The 16,799-nt window shown below is 53.8% G+C and overlaps 6 protein-coding genes across 6 annotated transcripts; all 6 read left to right on the forward strand.

Moving 5' to 3' along the window:
* Positions 1–54: 54 nt before the first annotated feature.
* On the forward strand, positions 55–4,164 carry LTHEOB_8839 (Serine threonine protein kinase; the record flags this gene model as incomplete). The annotated part of the gene is made up of 2 exons (XM_035518360.1): positions 55–560; positions 612–4,164. 2 exons carry the CDS (start codon positions 55–57, stop codon positions 4,162–4,164), a joined length of 4,059 nt encoding a protein of 1,352 aa, XP_035369738.1.
* Positions 4,165–4,789: 625 nt separating this feature from the next.
* LTHEOB_8840 (uncharacterized protein) lies at positions 4,790–5,864 on the forward strand (the record flags this gene model as incomplete). The annotated part of the gene is made up of 3 exons (XM_035518362.1): positions 4,790–5,295; positions 5,552–5,688; positions 5,758–5,864. The coding sequence occupies 3 exons, from the start codon at positions 4,790–4,792 to the stop codon at positions 5,862–5,864; spliced, it is 750 nt and encodes a 249-aa protein (XP_035369739.1).
* Positions 5,865–6,337: 473 nt separating this feature from the next.
* LTHEOB_8841 (Catabolic L-serine/threonine dehydratase) lies at positions 6,338–7,520 on the forward strand (the record flags this gene model as incomplete). The annotated part of the gene is made up of 3 exons (XM_035518363.1): positions 6,338–6,451; positions 6,848–7,309; positions 7,464–7,520. The coding sequence occupies 3 exons, from the start codon at positions 6,338–6,340 to the stop codon at positions 7,518–7,520; spliced, it is 633 nt and encodes a 210-aa protein (XP_035369740.1).
* A 321-nt stretch (positions 7,521–7,841) lies between these two features.
* On the forward strand, positions 7,842–11,568 carry LTHEOB_8842 (Alpha-galactosidase protein; the record flags this gene model as incomplete). Its single annotated transcript, XM_035518364.1, has 6 exons — positions 7,842–8,280; positions 8,343–8,444; positions 8,494–8,694; positions 8,757–9,295; positions 9,656–10,131; positions 10,200–11,568. 6 exons carry the CDS (start codon positions 7,842–7,844, stop codon positions 11,566–11,568), a joined length of 3,126 nt encoding a protein of 1,041 aa, XP_035369741.1.
* A 379-nt stretch (positions 11,569–11,947) lies between these two features.
* LTHEOB_8843 (Leucine aminopeptidase) lies at positions 11,948–13,224 on the forward strand (the record flags this gene model as incomplete). Its single annotated transcript, XM_035518365.1, has 3 exons — positions 11,948–12,145; positions 12,199–12,628; positions 12,677–13,224. The coding sequence occupies 3 exons, from the start codon at positions 11,948–11,950 to the stop codon at positions 13,222–13,224; spliced, it is 1,176 nt and encodes a 391-aa protein (XP_035369742.1).
* A 1,191-nt stretch (positions 13,225–14,415) lies between these two features.
* On the forward strand, positions 14,416–16,467 carry LTHEOB_8844 (Ring finger protein; the record flags this gene model as incomplete). Its single annotated transcript, XM_035518366.1, has 1 exon — positions 14,416–16,467. The coding sequence occupies one exon, from the start codon at positions 14,416–14,418 to the stop codon at positions 16,465–16,467; it is 2,052 nt and encodes a 683-aa protein (XP_035369743.1).
* Between the last annotated feature and the right edge of the window lie 332 nt (positions 16,468–16,799).

Below are 16,799 nucleotides of genomic sequence, written 5' to 3' on the forward strand. Positions count from 1 at the left end.
TGGTCGCCATTGCTGTCGCCAGCTCGACTCCACTCGTTCCCGTCGGTTCTCATCATGAGTTTCCACTCGAATCCTTTTCGCTTCCGAAGATCTGGCAGCAAACCGCAGGCCTGGGCATCCATTCCCGCGGACCAGGCTGAAGGCGCGCTGGAGAAGTTGTGTCAGCCTCCCTTTACCCCCGATAAGTTTCAAAGAATCGCAGATCTTCTGTTACACGTCGATGCTGCTCGAACCCAAAACGATGGAGTCCCAAGGAACTGGAAATACAGACCGCGCATCTATACGGTATTGCGCAACATCGCTGCGGGTAACCATGAAGTGTACATGGATCAGTTTGAGGCCCACCACTACGTCGATTTCCATCTTCCGTTCGATAACCAAACCTTACCCAACTTCCTAATCAACTCCGAGTTGAAGATTAATTTCCTCAACTTCCAACATCATGTGCTGAGTCCCGAAGCACGTTCGCTTGTAATCGAAGGGGGAGAGCACCAACTCATTGCAGGAAGTGCTGATGCATATTTCTGGGTCCAGGAAGTGCTAGGACAAGGGGGGTTCGGGTGAGTGAGCTGCTAATGTCTGAGTCCCGAGGCTGACTGATGTGAAAATAGACAGGTTGACAAGGTCACCAGCAAGCTCAGCTTTGCCATCTTCGCACGAAAACGGATTCCCCGGCGAAGAGATTCGGCGATGAACCTCAGACGACAAAATGATTTCATCAAGGAGGTTGAAATCTTAAAGAAGCTCTCGCATCGCCATTTGGTGAATTACATCGGCTCATACACGGACAACAACTTCATAGCCTACCTGATGCGCCCTGTTGCTAAGTGTAACCTCCTTGAATTCCTAACATATCTCGGAGACCCTCGAAATGAAGGGAGAAGGAGACATGTTCAGCCTTTCTATGGCTGTCTTGCAAGCGCTATCAATTATCTCCATGACCAAAGCATCAGGCACACGGACATCACTACGCGAAACGTTCTTGTTGCCGAGCAGAACAAGATCTACCTTAGTGACTTTGGGACCGCAACAGACTTCTCCCAGTCCGGCAGAAGCACTACGCATGATATGCTTCCTATCAGCATTGATTACGTTGCGCCAGAGGTTGCTCATCGTCACAGAAGGAACAAAGCGAGTGATATGTGGTCATTGGGAGTTGTTTACCTCGAAATGACCACAGTACTACTCGGGAGCAATCTAGCCACTTTCCGAAATTTCATGGCAAGGAACTCGAACAACAAAGACCATTCACAATCTATCTGGGCAAACCTCCCAACAGCCTTGGACTGGCTGACGAAGATCATGTCCCCACACGTTGATTCGGCCAATGAAGCCATCACCTGGGTCAAAAATCTCTTACAGGATGACCCGAAAAATAGGTCAACTGTAAAAAACCTGATGGTTGATATTCAGCAGACGCCGTCCTTCCGACAGTTTTGCTGCCTGGACTGTTGGGATGAGTTCGAAGCTGGAGCCTTCGAGTTTCAAACGCCTTTGAACCCCGAGGGGTTCAATGAGACAATGAGAGATGCCACTGCTGCTGAAGTATCAGCGCGTGCTGCTGCTCTGTTTGAGCCCCAGCTCCCTCCAGCTCCGATGGACGTGAATCACTCACAATCAATCGAAAACTGGATTACAGCCTCAACAGATGCCACTGTTGACGTCGAGGATATCACACGCTCTTCTTGGGAGAGTTTGAATAGCAGAACAGTGAACCGGCGGCTATCTCTGGGATCCTTCTCGGAGAGCATGGACGAAAGCATGGCTTCTTACACCACGATCCAACAGCCGAAGAGAAGCCGCAGAACCATGAGAGAACCAGCTTATAATCGAACGCCTGAAAAGTCCCGCAACGAAGATATTGCGCTTGGATACATTGTTGAAGATGATAGCAGTTCAGATGAGGAAGATCCGGTGGTGAAGAAGCAAGCAAAGCTTGCTGATGGGTTCGTGATCGAAGAAGACTCTTCAGGTTCTGAGGCTGGCAGCTGCGAAGCTACTGCCTCTTTACAACCGTCACCTCTGTACGAAGCCCCATTTCGATCACCCGTGCAAATGGACAGCAAAACCCTTGAAGGTGCGCTTCCCTCGAAACTTGATGACAATAACCTTTGGGAATCGAAGAACGAAGATCTGGATAGCTCTGAAGAGGAAGAATACCTGAATGAATTGACCTTGGCCCCTCTCCGGAGTGTCGATCGCAAGGCTTTAGCCATGGACACTGGCAAGCAATTGGTACTATATCAACAAAATTCTGATCAACAGAAGCCAGAGCCACAAGCAATTTCAGACAGGCCTCATAAGGATCCTGAAACAGGGCATACAAGCTCCCGTACTGTTGATGTTTCAGTACCGCGGAAATTGTATCTAACGTGGCCATCTGATGAACTTGAGCATAAAGAGCCCACCGACAAAGTTCCTGCGCCCGAATGCCTACCGCCACTTCAAATAGAGTATCGAAAGGAGGATCAGGACATATCTCCGTCTATCTCCAACCACACCTTGAATGGGGCCTTCCAGGATGATATCTCAAAGGACTCGGGCATGCAGCTGGTCATCTCCTCCCATAACCAGCAATACTCTGATGCAGCCCATGAGACATTGGATAAAAGACACATGAAAGAAGACGCAATCTCCCAAGAACGCGAAAAAGGACAATCTACAAAGCAGGTGGGGAATGAGAAAAGTTCGCCATCAAAGCAGTCTCATGGAACCAAGAAGATGGTCCGGTGGCATGAGAAGTTAATCGAGGAATCCCCAGGAGGTATGGACGAAGATGATGAAGCAGCAGCCCGCCGAGTGAAAGGTCCTCGTACAGACAAACAAGCTAGTGTAGAAGATGCGAAAGATGAGTCTGAAATTGTGTCTGAACCAAGCGGAGAGCAGAGCCGGACAAACCATGGGACGGATGCAAATGCAGGCCTCAATCTTCCAGTGGAGCCTCTCATGCTTAATGGATCTTCTTCCATGGCGCTTGGATCCGAAGATTCATCTACACCTGGAAAACAGAAAGCCAAGCCACCGAAGAAGGGGAAGAGGCATGCATCACAGCCATCGAAGCCCAGAAACGTTCCGGAAAAGCCGGTTCAGAAACAAGAACGGACGAAGAGAGTTCCCAAGTCTGCGCCATCACCCACCCTTTTCATGGAGGATGCGCGGAAGGCTGGTCAGCACGCCAAAAGCATTGCAACGAGTCAAATGACATCGCGCACAAAGCAAGCCCTGGCTGGTTGGAACATCAACCGGTGGGTGGACGAGACCAACAAGCTCCTCGAAGTCTTCTGCACTCGCGGTTCTGTCGGCGCCGTCCGCCAGCTGCTCTCACAGAAATGCAACCCAGGTACGAAAGCTAAGCCGCGGCGAGGGCCGCTTCTCAACGCAATCCGTGGCGCCAGTGCCAAGCATAGCAAAATAGTCAGGGCCCTTCTCGAATATCAAGTGGATGTGCATATCGTCTCCCCTCGCCACTATAACAAGACGCCGCTGCACCTGGCGATTGAGAACAACGACAACGACGGCTACGTCAACATGGTCTACGACATGGTATTCGCAGGCGTCGACCCCAACGCAAAAGATCGCAACGGCGAGTGCGCCCTCGAGAAGATCTTCAAGGGGCCCGAATCGCGCGGACTTGAGAAGTACCGGTTAGATGCACTGGCATTGTTGCTACTATCCGAGGAAAAGGGAGGGACGAAAGTCAAAATCCAGGTGCCCGCGACGCGAGACACACCGTTGCACCTGGCGGTGCGGCGCCGCAGCCCCATGGCGGCTGCGATGCTTCTGCACAAAGGCGCTGATGTCAATGCTGTGAACGCATCCGGTATGACTCCTCTACTCTCTGCTGCCGTGATGTGGAAGGGCGGCGGCAGAGGTGCGGCCTCGCAGATGGCACCGGATGATGAGCAGATGTTGGATATACTCGTGGCGCAGCCGGGCATCAAATTGGACGAGTTTGCCGGGACACAGCGCCGCACTGCGCTTCACCATGCCGTTGTTTCTGGCATGCCGCTGGCAGTTGAGATTCTGCTTGACAAAGGAGCGGATCCGAAACTTCGAGATGCTGATGGGAAAGATGCACCGGGACTAGTGGCATGGGGGAGGGAGAAGGAGACGAACGATGATGAGAAAATACGCATGCTTCTTAGTGATGCACTTGGAATATAATCGCCTATGCATTGGAGTCTATAGAAAAAAGCATTCCTGTCTAAGGTCTTACACGGCGATGAGGACTTCACATGTGTTCTAGAGTATAAGCAATCGTGCAATTGAGGCTGGGTTTTTGAGTGAAAAATAAGACGGCTCGGCAGGATGCGGCGTATTAGGGCGGATGGTATCGAATCATTTCCGTTTCGAAGGATTCACTCCTGTACTGCGTTGGCGTAACAGCACTAACGAGACTAATTCAGCCCAATGCCCTTTCATCAACATCAAACGTCGCAGACCTCGCCTAATTAGGAAATTTCTGGGATCCCGAAATGAAACTTCTGTGCCAGTGGAAAGGAACTGCTGCTCATAACACGAAGGATTCCGTCCTGAAGTGGGAGAATTTAGGGCCGTGAGAAGCTGCTGCCATCCGTTTTGTGAAACACCAACAGTCCTTTCGCTAACAAGCAATCTTGATTGGCCACAGTCTATCATAGTGAACCAGAGTACCCCCAGAATTAGCAGCTGGAGATGTCCCTTCTAATCTTCAGATTCGAACCACCTCCAAAAGTATTTAAACTCATACCCATCCCAAAGACCCAACCATTTCTTTCAAGAGCTTCACACGAACACTCTTACCACCATCATGCTCTCCTCCACCCTCTCCCTTCTTACCCTCACAACCCTCGCCCAGGCGCATCTGGCCGCATGGGCCCCAGGCATGTATTGCCGCAACGGCAGCAACCCGGATTCCGACAACCAAAACAACAACCTACCCGTCGGACCCCTCTACGACCTACCGCAGTCATCATGGTGGTTCCAAGCTGACCGTGGCTGCGACAAGCTTCCTCCGCCCGCCGGCGAGTTCCTCTCCATCCCGGCCGGCGGCGCCTTCACCGTCGAGATCGCCAACAACCGCGCCTTCACAACGCTGAGCTACGACGGCGTGATGGCCAGCGAGTGGCCGGACGGCGCCGAGCATCCCGAGGACTGGGCGGGCGAGTGGGATGGAAAGGAGTGTCTGCCGGATGGCGGGTTCATGCATGCGCAGAACCGCAGCATGGCGGCGGGGACGGCGTGGGCGATTGCGTATGAGAGTGATGTGGCGAAGGTGGGGATGGAGGATTTGGTGGTGTTTTCGGTGCTGGAGCAGTAAGTGTTCTTCATTCGTTCCTATTCTGTCAAGCATCTGTGCCGCGGTGGATAGATGGGCTAATGCGAATCACTCGTCAGCACGCCTTGGAAGCGGCTTGCCACGTACGAGGCGCCAGTTGACCTTCCAGCTTGTCCCCCTGCAGGCTGTACTTGTGCGTGGCTGTGGGTGCCTAATGGGTGCGGACAGGCGAATATGTATGTGAACCAAAGAGAAGTGCGTGAGCCTCATGAGTTGCTAAGTTCTTTTCATCAGGTATATGCAGCCATACAGATGCAACGTTACTGGAGCTACTTCAGACAGAAAGCTGGCCAAGGCGAAACCTCCTGTGATGTGTGAGTACGACAGCTCAAAGTGCGTTGCGGGTGCAAAGCAGATTATCGCGTGGAATCGTAAGCGGCAGTCCTACCATCCAGAAGCTCCTGGGTATATACTCAACTAACAATTGTTGTGACAAACAGAGCAGTCCGGCAACAACATCAAAGTTCAGCAAGGCGAATCACCTGCTTATAGCGAAAAATGTGGCTGGAAGCCCGGCGCGCAGGACGATATCTTTGTCGTCTCTTGATACTTCTAATCATATCATCTAATGTTTGGGATCTCAACGAACGCACAAGCAAAAAAGTATTATTTTAGACATTCAATCTTGCGCAAATGCATATATTTAGCCAATCGAACTCAACAACCCAAAGAAATCGGACAAAAGACGCGCTGTGGACTTGCATATTGGTCGTCTCCATGTAGGAGCCATTATTCTAATATTCGGGCTAATTAGTGGCGGTACTGCAGCGCCGCTCATGTCCAATTTCGAGAAGACTACATTGATCACGCTGGTACAATAGTCATCGCGATGCTTGCTCGCACTCTTGTAGCTATCTTCTCGGCCGGGGCGATCCTCCGGCACCTCCTCCGACACTTCCTCCGGCGGTCCTTCGATCCATATGTAAAAGCTTATCGTAGCTTATCTATTGGCTGGGAAGCTGAACACTGCATATGTCGTTCTACTGCATCTATATCAGGCAAGCGATATACATAAAAGAAATGTTGGAGGACCTGCCGGAGGATGTGCCGGAGAACCTGCCTGAAGACGCACCGGAGGACGCGCCGAAGGGTCGCGCCGGTCGAGGAGATTCAATGTGCCGCGAAGACGTCAAGGTAAGTTCCCCATCTGCTGCATGGACTCATCCACAAATTAGACAACAAAGTCGAATGAGTCCTTTCATGAGATAATATTCAGCTAATGTTAGTCTGGAATTCCTAGTCAGTACAAAGACCGGCTGGGCAGAGAACCCTTTTGCCGTTATTGCTACTCTCGGCTTTCTAAAAGTGACGCAATCACCGATGTCGAATGACTTTTCGGACAAGATTATTAAATATATAGCCTAAAAGTGCTCGCGAAGGCGGGGTGTTGTACATAGATACATGCTAGTGTATATCGCTACTAGCCCAACCAAGAATCAATCGAGCGTTAAAACTATTTGACTTGTTTAGGTGCTACGTACCGATGCTTATTTGTTTTAGCGAGACGCCAACAGCCCTAACGGCACGCAGAGCACCGTCATCGAGGGCTACAAGATTGACGGCTCGTTCGGGTACCGCAGTGAAGGCCTGTACAAGAGCGATGCGTCGTACGTCAGTCACGCGCACGGCTGGGACGCCGGGCCGACGACGACACTGACCGAGTTTGTGGTCAGCTTGAGGGTTATGGATGTTCAGAGTAGGCGCTGGTGGATCCAGTCGTTGTACGGTGGTCTGGAGAGGGCTAAAGGAGGATTCACGACGGGGCTGGGGAAGTTCCGGGCGGCTTGGGTAAGGGACGACGATGGAGTTGTGGAACTGACGTTTGGCGTGCCGGCGATGACCGAGGAGGTTTTGGTCTTGAGCCTGGACGGCGAGGCGGTAATGACGGTGAAGAAGGCGGATGAAGAAGAGCCCAGAAAGGAGGAGGTTCAAGTGTCGCAGTCGAGTACGGAGGTTGAAATCGCTGTGAATGCTTCCGGTGCTGAGTACACAGTCAGCATACTTACGAGTAGTGCTTCATTGGTCAAGTACACACAACTAGCACGGAGACTCTCCACACATCTCTTACAACATGCGGTAGAAGCCTCAACCCAATCATAGGTTGGACTATTGCTATTCCCATCAACATCTTAATTGCCCGAGATAGCCCAACATCATCATCACCATCGTGAGGAAGGAGGCCGGCAGTGTCATCTTGGCCTGATGCGGTCAATCATGTCCAACATGGGATTTTGCGATTTGTCCGTCCGCCCGGCTGCGAAGAAGCATACCTTTTCTGGATAAATCGGCTAGGCGGATTATTTGCAGTTTGCTCGATTCAACTTTCCTCCGAAGAAGTGGAAATTTTCGGGTTGCCATGACGCGACCGGCGGGGTCAGTTGCGGAGAAGGTGCTTTAGTGCCTTGTGGGGCATGAATTATGCCTCCAGTCTCACTGAACCAGGCGTGATCTCGATATATAAATTGCCGACCGCGCTTTCAAATTACGGCCCATCAACGCAGTCCTGATTGCACTCCTCTCAAGTATGATGGTTTTCGCTCACGTTCTTGTTAGCTTCTTCGCGCCTCTCGCTTGCGCCCTCGTACTTCCCGATGATGTGGGAAGGCTCCCCGCTTTAGGCTGGAACTCCTGGAACGCGTTCCACTGTGACATCACCGAGGACTCGTTCCTGACTGCAGCAGAGTATCTTGTCTCGCTCGGATTGAAGGACGCCGGGTATCAATACGTCAACATTGACGACTGCTGGTCAGATTTCAATGGTAGGGATGAAGTCACTAGCAGGCTTCTGCCCAACTACACCCGCTTTCCCGACGGCATCAATGGCACCGCAGCGAAGATTCACGACCTCGGGTTGAAGTTCGGAATTTACAGCAGCGCCGGAACCGTGACTTGTGAAGAGTATCCAGCAAGTTTGGGGTACGAGAATCTGGATGCTGAGACATGGGCGGAGTGGGGAGTTGACTGTGAGTCTTCGCTTCTGCTCAATGTCCATTGATGATCTCCTTCTTAATTCCGAACCTGGCAGACCTGAAATATGACAACTGCGGCGTGCCATCGAACTGGACAGACGAGTGCGATTATTGCGTCGCAGACAACCTCGACAGCTCGGAGTTGAACAACGGGACTTGTGAGTTGTCAGGAGCGGGAGCTGCGATAAGTAGCTAACAGCGGCACAGGCATTGACACGACCGGCCTCTGCCCCGACGGGTATAATTACACTGATTCCAATTCTGCTGAGCGATACCGTCGCATGCGGGATGCTCTCCTGGATCAGGAACGGCCGATTCTGTTCAGCATGTGCAACTGGGGTCATGCTGATGTCAAAGTCTGGGGAAACGAGACCGGAAGCTCTTGGCGCATGTCCAGAGACATTCAAGGTCAGTCTTGATATCCTCCGATATCTCTTCGATCCGCAAGAGAATGCCAACAATAAAGGTAGATCGGTGGGACAGCGTACTCCGTATCCTGAACCTGAACTCTTTTCAGCTCAATAACGTCGACTTCTGGAGCCACGGCGACACCGACATGCTTGAGGTCGGTAACGGTGGACTGACCTTGGCGGAATCGCGATCCCATTTCGCCTTTTGGGCGGCCATGAAGTCGCCGCTCCTAATTGGCACGCCGCTTGACGTGCTAGAGGACGATTATTTGGCTATCTTGCTGAACAAATATCTTCTTGCCTTCCACCAAGACACAGTGTTCGGTGCGCCAGCGGCCCCATACAAGTGGGGGACCAATCCTGATTGGACATTTAACGCAACAAGGCCCGCTGAGTTTTGGGCTGGGCGTTCGCAAAACGGTACGATGGTCTGGTTATTCAATACGGACGACAGTCCAGCGAACAAGACGGCGAACTGGGGCGAAGTTCCGAAGCTCGAAGAAGGCGGCTCCTACAGCGTTCTGGATGCTTGGACGGGTGAAGACCTTGGCTGTGTGGCCGGTGAATGGACGGTTGAGCTGGAAGTTCATGACACAGCGGTATTGCTCGTCCAGGACGGTTGCAGTGAGGGGATCGATGAGGCGAGGTGAGGTTTGATCGCACGTTAGCTGGATCAGATAGCTTCCTCACTTCGGCGTGGAATCGAATGAGATGGTCGTGCCTGCCGCTTTCGCAGTCACCACGTTGCGCAGTTGCCGTCTTTGGTATGACCACTTGCGGCGCAAACTTTTCATCGCTTGCTCCACGCCCACCATCCTCTCTTCCTCGCTCTTCCTTCGCATCGTCATCCGGCAACAAGGCATACCACGATGCTCCAGTGGGCCGCCCTTCGACGCGGGCGCCTCCCGCTTCGTCTGGCAAGCACCGAGCAGAAGCATATCGACAATTTGCCACTGCAGACCCGCGACGTCAACATCAGCGCTTGGGACAGCTCGTCCACTCTCAACGGCGACAAATATGAGTCTCTTCTAGATGAGAAGAAGTCGCCTGTGTCGCAAGTTACAGAGACAATCTCCCTCCGTGATGAAGAGCCGCTCAAGAAGCGTCATGCATCCTGGCTCGGAGACTGGTGGATTTGGGAGCTATTCGGTATCTTCGGCTCCGCCGCCACACTCATCGCTATCGTCGTTATTCTAGCCAAGCACAACCGCGCCGAGCAGCCGGAATGGAAGCACGCGTCGCTCAACTCGTTGATTTCCGGGCTTAGCACTCTCGCCAAGGTCTTTACGCTGTTCCCGGCCACCAGAGCTTTGAGCCAGATGAAATGGATCTGGTTCGCGAGTGAGGACCGGAAACTGAGCGACCTGACGATCTTCGATGCTGCGAGCAGGGGAGCTACGGGCAGCATTGAGTTGCTATACAGTTTGAGAGGCGGGTCCGTCAATCTTCTATTGAGTTTTCATTAAAGTCGGATTTGGCACACGTTGACGCTACTAGTCACAGGTCTTTGGTGACGCTTGGAGCGTTGGTGACAATTCTCGCCTTGGCGTTTGAGCCCTTCGTCCAGAACGTCATACGCTATCACCCGCAAACCGTGCCTTCAGCAACGGAACCGGCCTTCTTGGCGAACGTCTCCTTCTACGACTACAGCGGTCAGAACTACAGTTGGCACACTGCGGCTCATCCATTGCTCAGGACAAACGTTGCAAACGCCATGTACTACTTCGACAAGCCAGAGCTGTGGGCCCAGCCCAGCTACACATGCCGCACCGGCGATTGCACATGGGGCTTTGTGTCGACAGTAACAGTTCGCTCCGAATGTTCGGACGTTAGCGACAAACTGGTCTACTCACAGGTACCGATGAAAGACCCCGCTGTTTTCGGCTATACAAAATCGGTGAGCTTTCCTGGTGGGCCACGTATCCAGTACCAGGAAGCAGATGACTCGGTCAATCCGATGGGGTCTGTCATGTACGTGCAGGCCATCACACACGACAGCCCTCCTTGGGGCATTCGAGCCATTGAGCCTAGAGGGAACGTCAACTTTGCAGAAAACCTGTCGTGGCTGGACCACAGCAAGGCAAGCTTCATTGGCACCGAGTGCACCCTCATTCCCTGCATCCGCAGTTTTAGGGCTGCCGTGAGCAATGGAAACTACAGGGAGGAGGATGTCAAGGAATGGTGCAAAGGAGGCTTTACCGGTGGAAATTTTCCAATCTGGCAAATTCAGCATCCTGAATGGGGCCCCGAGCGCGGAGTCCGGCCTGGAGAGGTCTATGGCATTGGCCGAAACGGATTCCGGGGAATCGACGACTTCTTTCACTCCTCTTTCAATGGGTACATGGATGTGGAAGCTCCTGCTGTTCGTTTTGTCCCAGTGCAGGATGGTTCGGTAGAGGGAGGCGGAGTCCAGATCCTGCGAGGCATGTTCACCAGGAAATTTGCTTCGACCGAGTGCGAGAACTCGACGCACAAGATCAACTGCAGCTTTGCGAGCCTGGCAACAGCGATCACGAAGAGCATCCGAGATGCGCCGTACGCGGAGCACGGATGGGAATCGGCGAACATGGCTCGTGGACAAACCCTCGTATCGGCTCAGTATGTCGAGGTTCGATGGAGCTGGTTGATGTTACCGATTCTGGTGTGGGCTCTCAGCACAGTTGCTTACGTCGGCACCGCATGGGAGACTAGGAGGGCTAAGCTACAGCTATGGGGAAGCAATCCGCTACCGCTCCTGTTCCTCTACGAAGACGCCAACAGCAAGCGAGGACTGCATGGTGGGACGTCTGAGGCAGCTTTCGTAGAGCGGTCGGAGAAGATAAAGGTACGTCTTCACGTATCGGAGACGGAGGCAAGGTTGGTCGATGCTTGAGCTGCTTGGGGAGTTATTGAACAATGGTTCCAAATCCACTTGCGATCAGATTGGCGAACTTCGGTCCTTACGTCGGTTGGTGTGGATTATCGCGGAGAAGGCTCCTTAGGTCATGTAGCATGTCATCTCGTTTGCGTTGCCGTAGCAAATAATTGAGAGGCCATGTCCAATAGTCAGGGTCCAAAGGCGGTATCACGGCATTTGGAGGATGAAGATGCAGGAGGCAAGGGCGCGATGCGGGCCTGACACGGAGCGCGTGACTGCCTGATGTGGTGCAATCACCGAGCCGGCGTCATCGGCCCCCCGGGCTGGCAGCTCCGTATCAGCTATCAGCTTGCGCCCAGCTCCCAGGCACCGTCATCTGCAACCAACGTCCACCATGAAGTCTGCTACCATTATCTCATCTTTCGCTGCCGCAGCCTCCGCGCTGTCCATCCTGCGCGATGGCCAGGAACCTCTCAAGCAGCCCAACCTGAACCTGCCCAGCGAGCCCGAAGCCGCCGAGTCGTTCTTGATCGAGCTCTCTCCCGGCGAGACGCGCTGGATCACCGAGGACCAGAAGTGGGAGCTACGCAGGGTGCGTCAACCCTTCCCAGACACAATCGCATGCCGTCGCTAACAGCCGCGCAGCAAGGAATCAACTTCTTCGACATCACCGACACGCAAGACCTCGGCTCGATCGCCAAGAGCGCCGCGACCGTCAAGTTCCCGCCCACCACCGCCTATAATGACACGGTCAAGCCGCTGCTCAAGCAGCTGAAGAAGGAGAACATGCACAAGCACCTGGAGAAGTTTACCTCGTTCCACACGCGCTACTACCGTTCGCAGTATGGGGCAGAGTCGTCAGCTTGGCTCTTGTCTCAGGTGAATCAAACTTTGGCCGACGCTGGCGCACTCGACCATGGTGCATCGGTAAAGCCGTTTGAGCACCCGTGGGGTCAGAGCAGTATCATTGCCACCATCCCTGGAAAGAGCGACAAGACTGTCGTGATTGGTGCCCACCAAGACAGCATTAACTTGTTTCTGCCATCCATCCTTGCGGCTCCTGGCGCAGACGACGGTAGGTAACCTCATATTGTTAGCGAGATTTTGCTGATTGTGTATGAAGATGGTTCCGGTACCGTGACTATCCTCGAGGCTCTGAGGGTGCTGCTTACCTCTGAAGATGTTGTCAAGGGTAAGGGTGAGAACACGGTCGAGTTCCACTGGTACTCGGCGGAAGAGGGCGGCCTGCTCGGATCGCAAGCCATCTTCCAGTCGTATGAAAAGGAGGGAAGGGACGTGAAGGCGATGCTGCAGCAAGATATGACCGGCTACGTGCAGAAGACCATCAATGCGGGCGAGCCGGAATCTGTTGGCGTCATCACCGATTACGTCGACCCTGGCCTTACCGAGTTCATCAAGGAGGTCATCACCACCTACTGCGACATTCCCTACGTCCTGACCAAGTGCGGTTATGCCTGCTCCGACCATGCGAGCGCAAGCAAGGCCGGCTATCCGTCCGCTTTTGTCATCGAGAGCGACTTCAAGTACTCGGACAGCAAGATCCACACCACCGAGGACAAGATCGAATATCTGAGCTTCGACCACATGCTGCAGCATGCGAAGCTGACTCTTGGTCTGGCGTACGAGCTGGCCTTTGCCAAATTCGATTAAAGGAAGCAGTTGACCACCGCGTTGGTCTAACTCCACGTTTAGTTTTTTTTTTTTTCTGTCTTTCATGTCCATTAATAAATACGAAGGCGAGGTACAAAGGGGAGATATGGCTCCAACAAGAACACAATAAGACTTGAAATGAAATAGACATGCTGAACATTCTCATGTGCATTCAAATACCTACCAGTTGAGGCTAGATTTGCTCCCGATTGGGACCGAGTCTGATCCAGATATCACTTGTTGCAGTGCTTGAGATAAATGTGTTTGGATGGGCTTTCCTACGGAGAATAACGATATGATGCGTGCCGTATCGTGATGCCGCGGAGAGTATGGATAACTATGCAGATTGAATGAATGTGCGTTTGTTAGCAAGCCTGAAAAAATGATCTTGGTTTGCTTTTTCTGTTTTTGGTGTAGCTAGAGCTATTAGTATGATACGTGTGCTTTCCCTGTTATGCCACGTCGTGATACTAGTTTATGGCACGACGGGATACCAATCCCGAGGCAAGGCTGAAAGCCCTTTTTCGTGGCGTACAGCTGAGGCAGTGTGACGCCCCGTTGCTGGGCAAATGTGAGCCTTGTTCCTGATGCCTAGAAATGTGGAGTTGTTGCGATTTGTGCAATGTGCGAGTGAAGTGCAGTCAAGCTTCTTTTACCTTTGGTTCTGGTTTAACTTATTGAGCAAGTCGACCATGGATGCTCAACTCTGGCCTACAGTCTACTTCCATGGGTTCACATGTTTCAGTAATAATCCTGGGCACTAACCCGAGCCGGCTACCGATAGAGAAACCGTTGTCTTTCCCTAGGATGGGCCGTGTGCTTTGAAACATGGATAACGCGGTTCCGAGATAAGAGACTTTTTTTTTTAAAAAAAAGTCATATGACGGTTGATACAACTTCCCCGCATTTGGCACAGGTGACGAGGAAAGTCCGCCTTGCAGGATTTGGTGGTGTTGCAGCTCAGCCCTGCGGCGATCTCCCGCAAGCTCGTTGGATTGGCGTGTCCCCACCACACCTGCAGCTGCACATTCTCCACCACTCAACCCGCCGTCTAAGCCCCCGCCCTCGACCGGCTTCTCCAGGCACCAACCAGAGCTTATCCTGCTTCGCTCACCGGGCAGATGCGACATGTAAAGCCACCCGGCCGCCCCCGCTTCCACACACTGCCCTCCCAACGGCTCCGTCTGCAGCATGCTGTCCGGTCTCCCCTTTCGCGCAACCTTGCGCCCCCGCCAACCTCAGCCCGACCCTGGCGCTACGTCAACCGCTCGCCGGAGCCAGAGCACCAGCCCGCATGCCGCCGCATCCTCCGACTCCGGCGAGTCCGATGACCCGGATATAAGCTCGCTCAATGCCCAGCTCGACGTCCTCACCACCGTCTTCCCCGACGTCCAGCCCGAGGTCTTCCGTGAGATGCTGAACAGCTTCTCCGAGGAGAGCAGGCTCGAGGTCGTCACCGAAGCCATGCTCAGACAGCCCGACCGTTGGGTGCGCGGCCGCCATCGCACCTCCCCGCTCGACCAGAAGGACCACGACGCTACCGACAACGCACCCCGCGCGCCCCACACTTCGGATAAAGATGCCCGGCTCCCGGTCGAGGAGAGGTTCCGGAATGAGACATACAAACTGGCGGTCAAGCAGGCTTTATATCAGGAATTCAAGGGCCTGAGTCACTCTACCATTCGCGCCGTTCTGGCTGAGTGCAACTATTCTTATACCCACGCTCGTCCGACCCTGCTAGGGCTTGTGTCCAAATCATGGAGGTTCTCCGTCACGAGCTTCTTCACTCGTCGAAAGCCGCCCTCGGCCCAGGATCATCCGCTTGTTACCTGGCAGAAGCCGGATCCTAGCATTGGTGGAGCTCTGGTGCCACGGTTGGTGCCGACCAAAAGCGCGGAGCTGAACAGGGAGCTGTATGATTCATTAATCGCCCCGCTGCTACGCAAGCAGAACGAGGAGATGATGGTTGAAGATCGAGCTCTTGCCGAGCAGCTCAACGAGGAGGAAGCCGAGGCTGCCGGCGAGATGTATGACTGCGAGTGTTGCTTTACTCCCAGCGCTTTCGAGCACCTGTCGTCGTGCGACCAAAGCGGCCACTGGATATGCTTCCGCTGCATTCGTTTCTCTATGAACGAAGCGCTGTATGGCCAAGGCTGGGCTTGCAGCGTGAACACCGAACGGCTGACGCTGAACTGCATCGCTCCCGTTTCCGACGGTCAGTGCCAAGGATGTCTTCCGCAGCACTCCGTCCAGCGCGCACTTGCCGAGGAACGTGACGGCGAGGCTACTTTCCGTAAGTTTGAGGAGCGGGCCATTACTGACTCTTTGCGCAAAAGCGACCTTCCTGTCATTCAATGTCCTTTCTGCGCCTACGCTGAGGTCGACGACGTCACGTTACCACTTCTCTCCTGGAAACCAGGCTTCCGCCGCACCCTGAGCATCTGGGCTCTTCCTGCTGCGCATTTCTTGTATCTCAAGCCTATCTACTTCCTCATCCGCTTCCTCTCACTATTCTCCTTCTTCTTCGTCACCCTCAACTATCTCCTGCCCAGACGCTTCCGCATCGACTTGGTCTCCCCGCTCCTCGCCTCGCGACAGCGCGTCGCCCGGCTGCGGCGTGGACTGCGCTTCACGTGCGCGCACCCGGCGTGCGGACGGACGTCGTGCCTGGCGTGCCACAAGGCGTGGCGCGACCCGCACGTGTGCCACGAGTCGGCGCTGGCGTCGCTGCGCACGCACGTGGAGAACGCCGTGTCGAACGCGGTCAAGCGGACGTGCCCGCGCTGCAACACGTCGTTCCTGAAGAGCGGCGGCTGCAACAAGCTGGTGTGCGTGTGCGGCTACGCCATGTGCTACGTCTGCCGCCAGCGCATCGCGCCCGACGAGGGCTACCAGCACTTCTGCAACCACTTCCGCGGCAACAACCCGGGCGTCGACAACTCGTGCGACGAGTGCGACAAGTGCCACCTATACGCCGAAGAGGACGTCGAGGCCGTCGTGCGGGACGCGGCCAAGGAGGCTGAGAGGGAGTGGAAGGAGAGGAACGGCGCCGAGGGCGGCGACTCTGCCGCCCTCGCGGGCCTGAGCGTGCAGCAAGCCGCGCTGTTGGGATATCATACCAGCGGCAGTGGCGGGCTGGGGAACAAGCAGATGCAGCCGCGGCAGCAGGAGTTCGTCGGTGTGGGTAAGGGGAACGAGTGGGAGATGTGGTTGGATTGGCTGATGGATGCTGTGTTGGCGTAAGAAGCAGCTTCTCCTCCCTTCTTTCTGCCTTCATTTCTTCTTGTTCTCTTTTTGATCCTCCCTGTTTATAAGGGGCAGGCAAGGCGTTGGAATTATTTTTACTGGCGGCTGGGGTGTTACTTGTTTTTCTGGGACAAGGCGTTCTTTTGGTTTGCATAGCGGTGGCGCTTCATTGTTCCAAAGTTTACGACGCTGACGTGCTGGACGGCACCGCAGAAGAAGAGATGATAGACCGGATGGGGTGGTGGGAGGGTCGGCTCACTCGCTGCTCTGATATCCTTTTATTTTCTTCAGGTCAATGATTCTCTTTACGTAACCAAGAGAAATAGGTA

This window comes from Lasiodiplodia theobromae, assembly GCF_012971845.1.
Source record: "Lasiodiplodia theobromae strain AM2As chromosome Unknown scaffold_29, whole genome shotgun sequence".
In the NCBI taxonomy this organism is placed as follows: domain Eukaryota; kingdom Fungi; phylum Ascomycota; class Dothideomycetes; order Botryosphaeriales; family Botryosphaeriaceae; genus Lasiodiplodia; species Lasiodiplodia theobromae.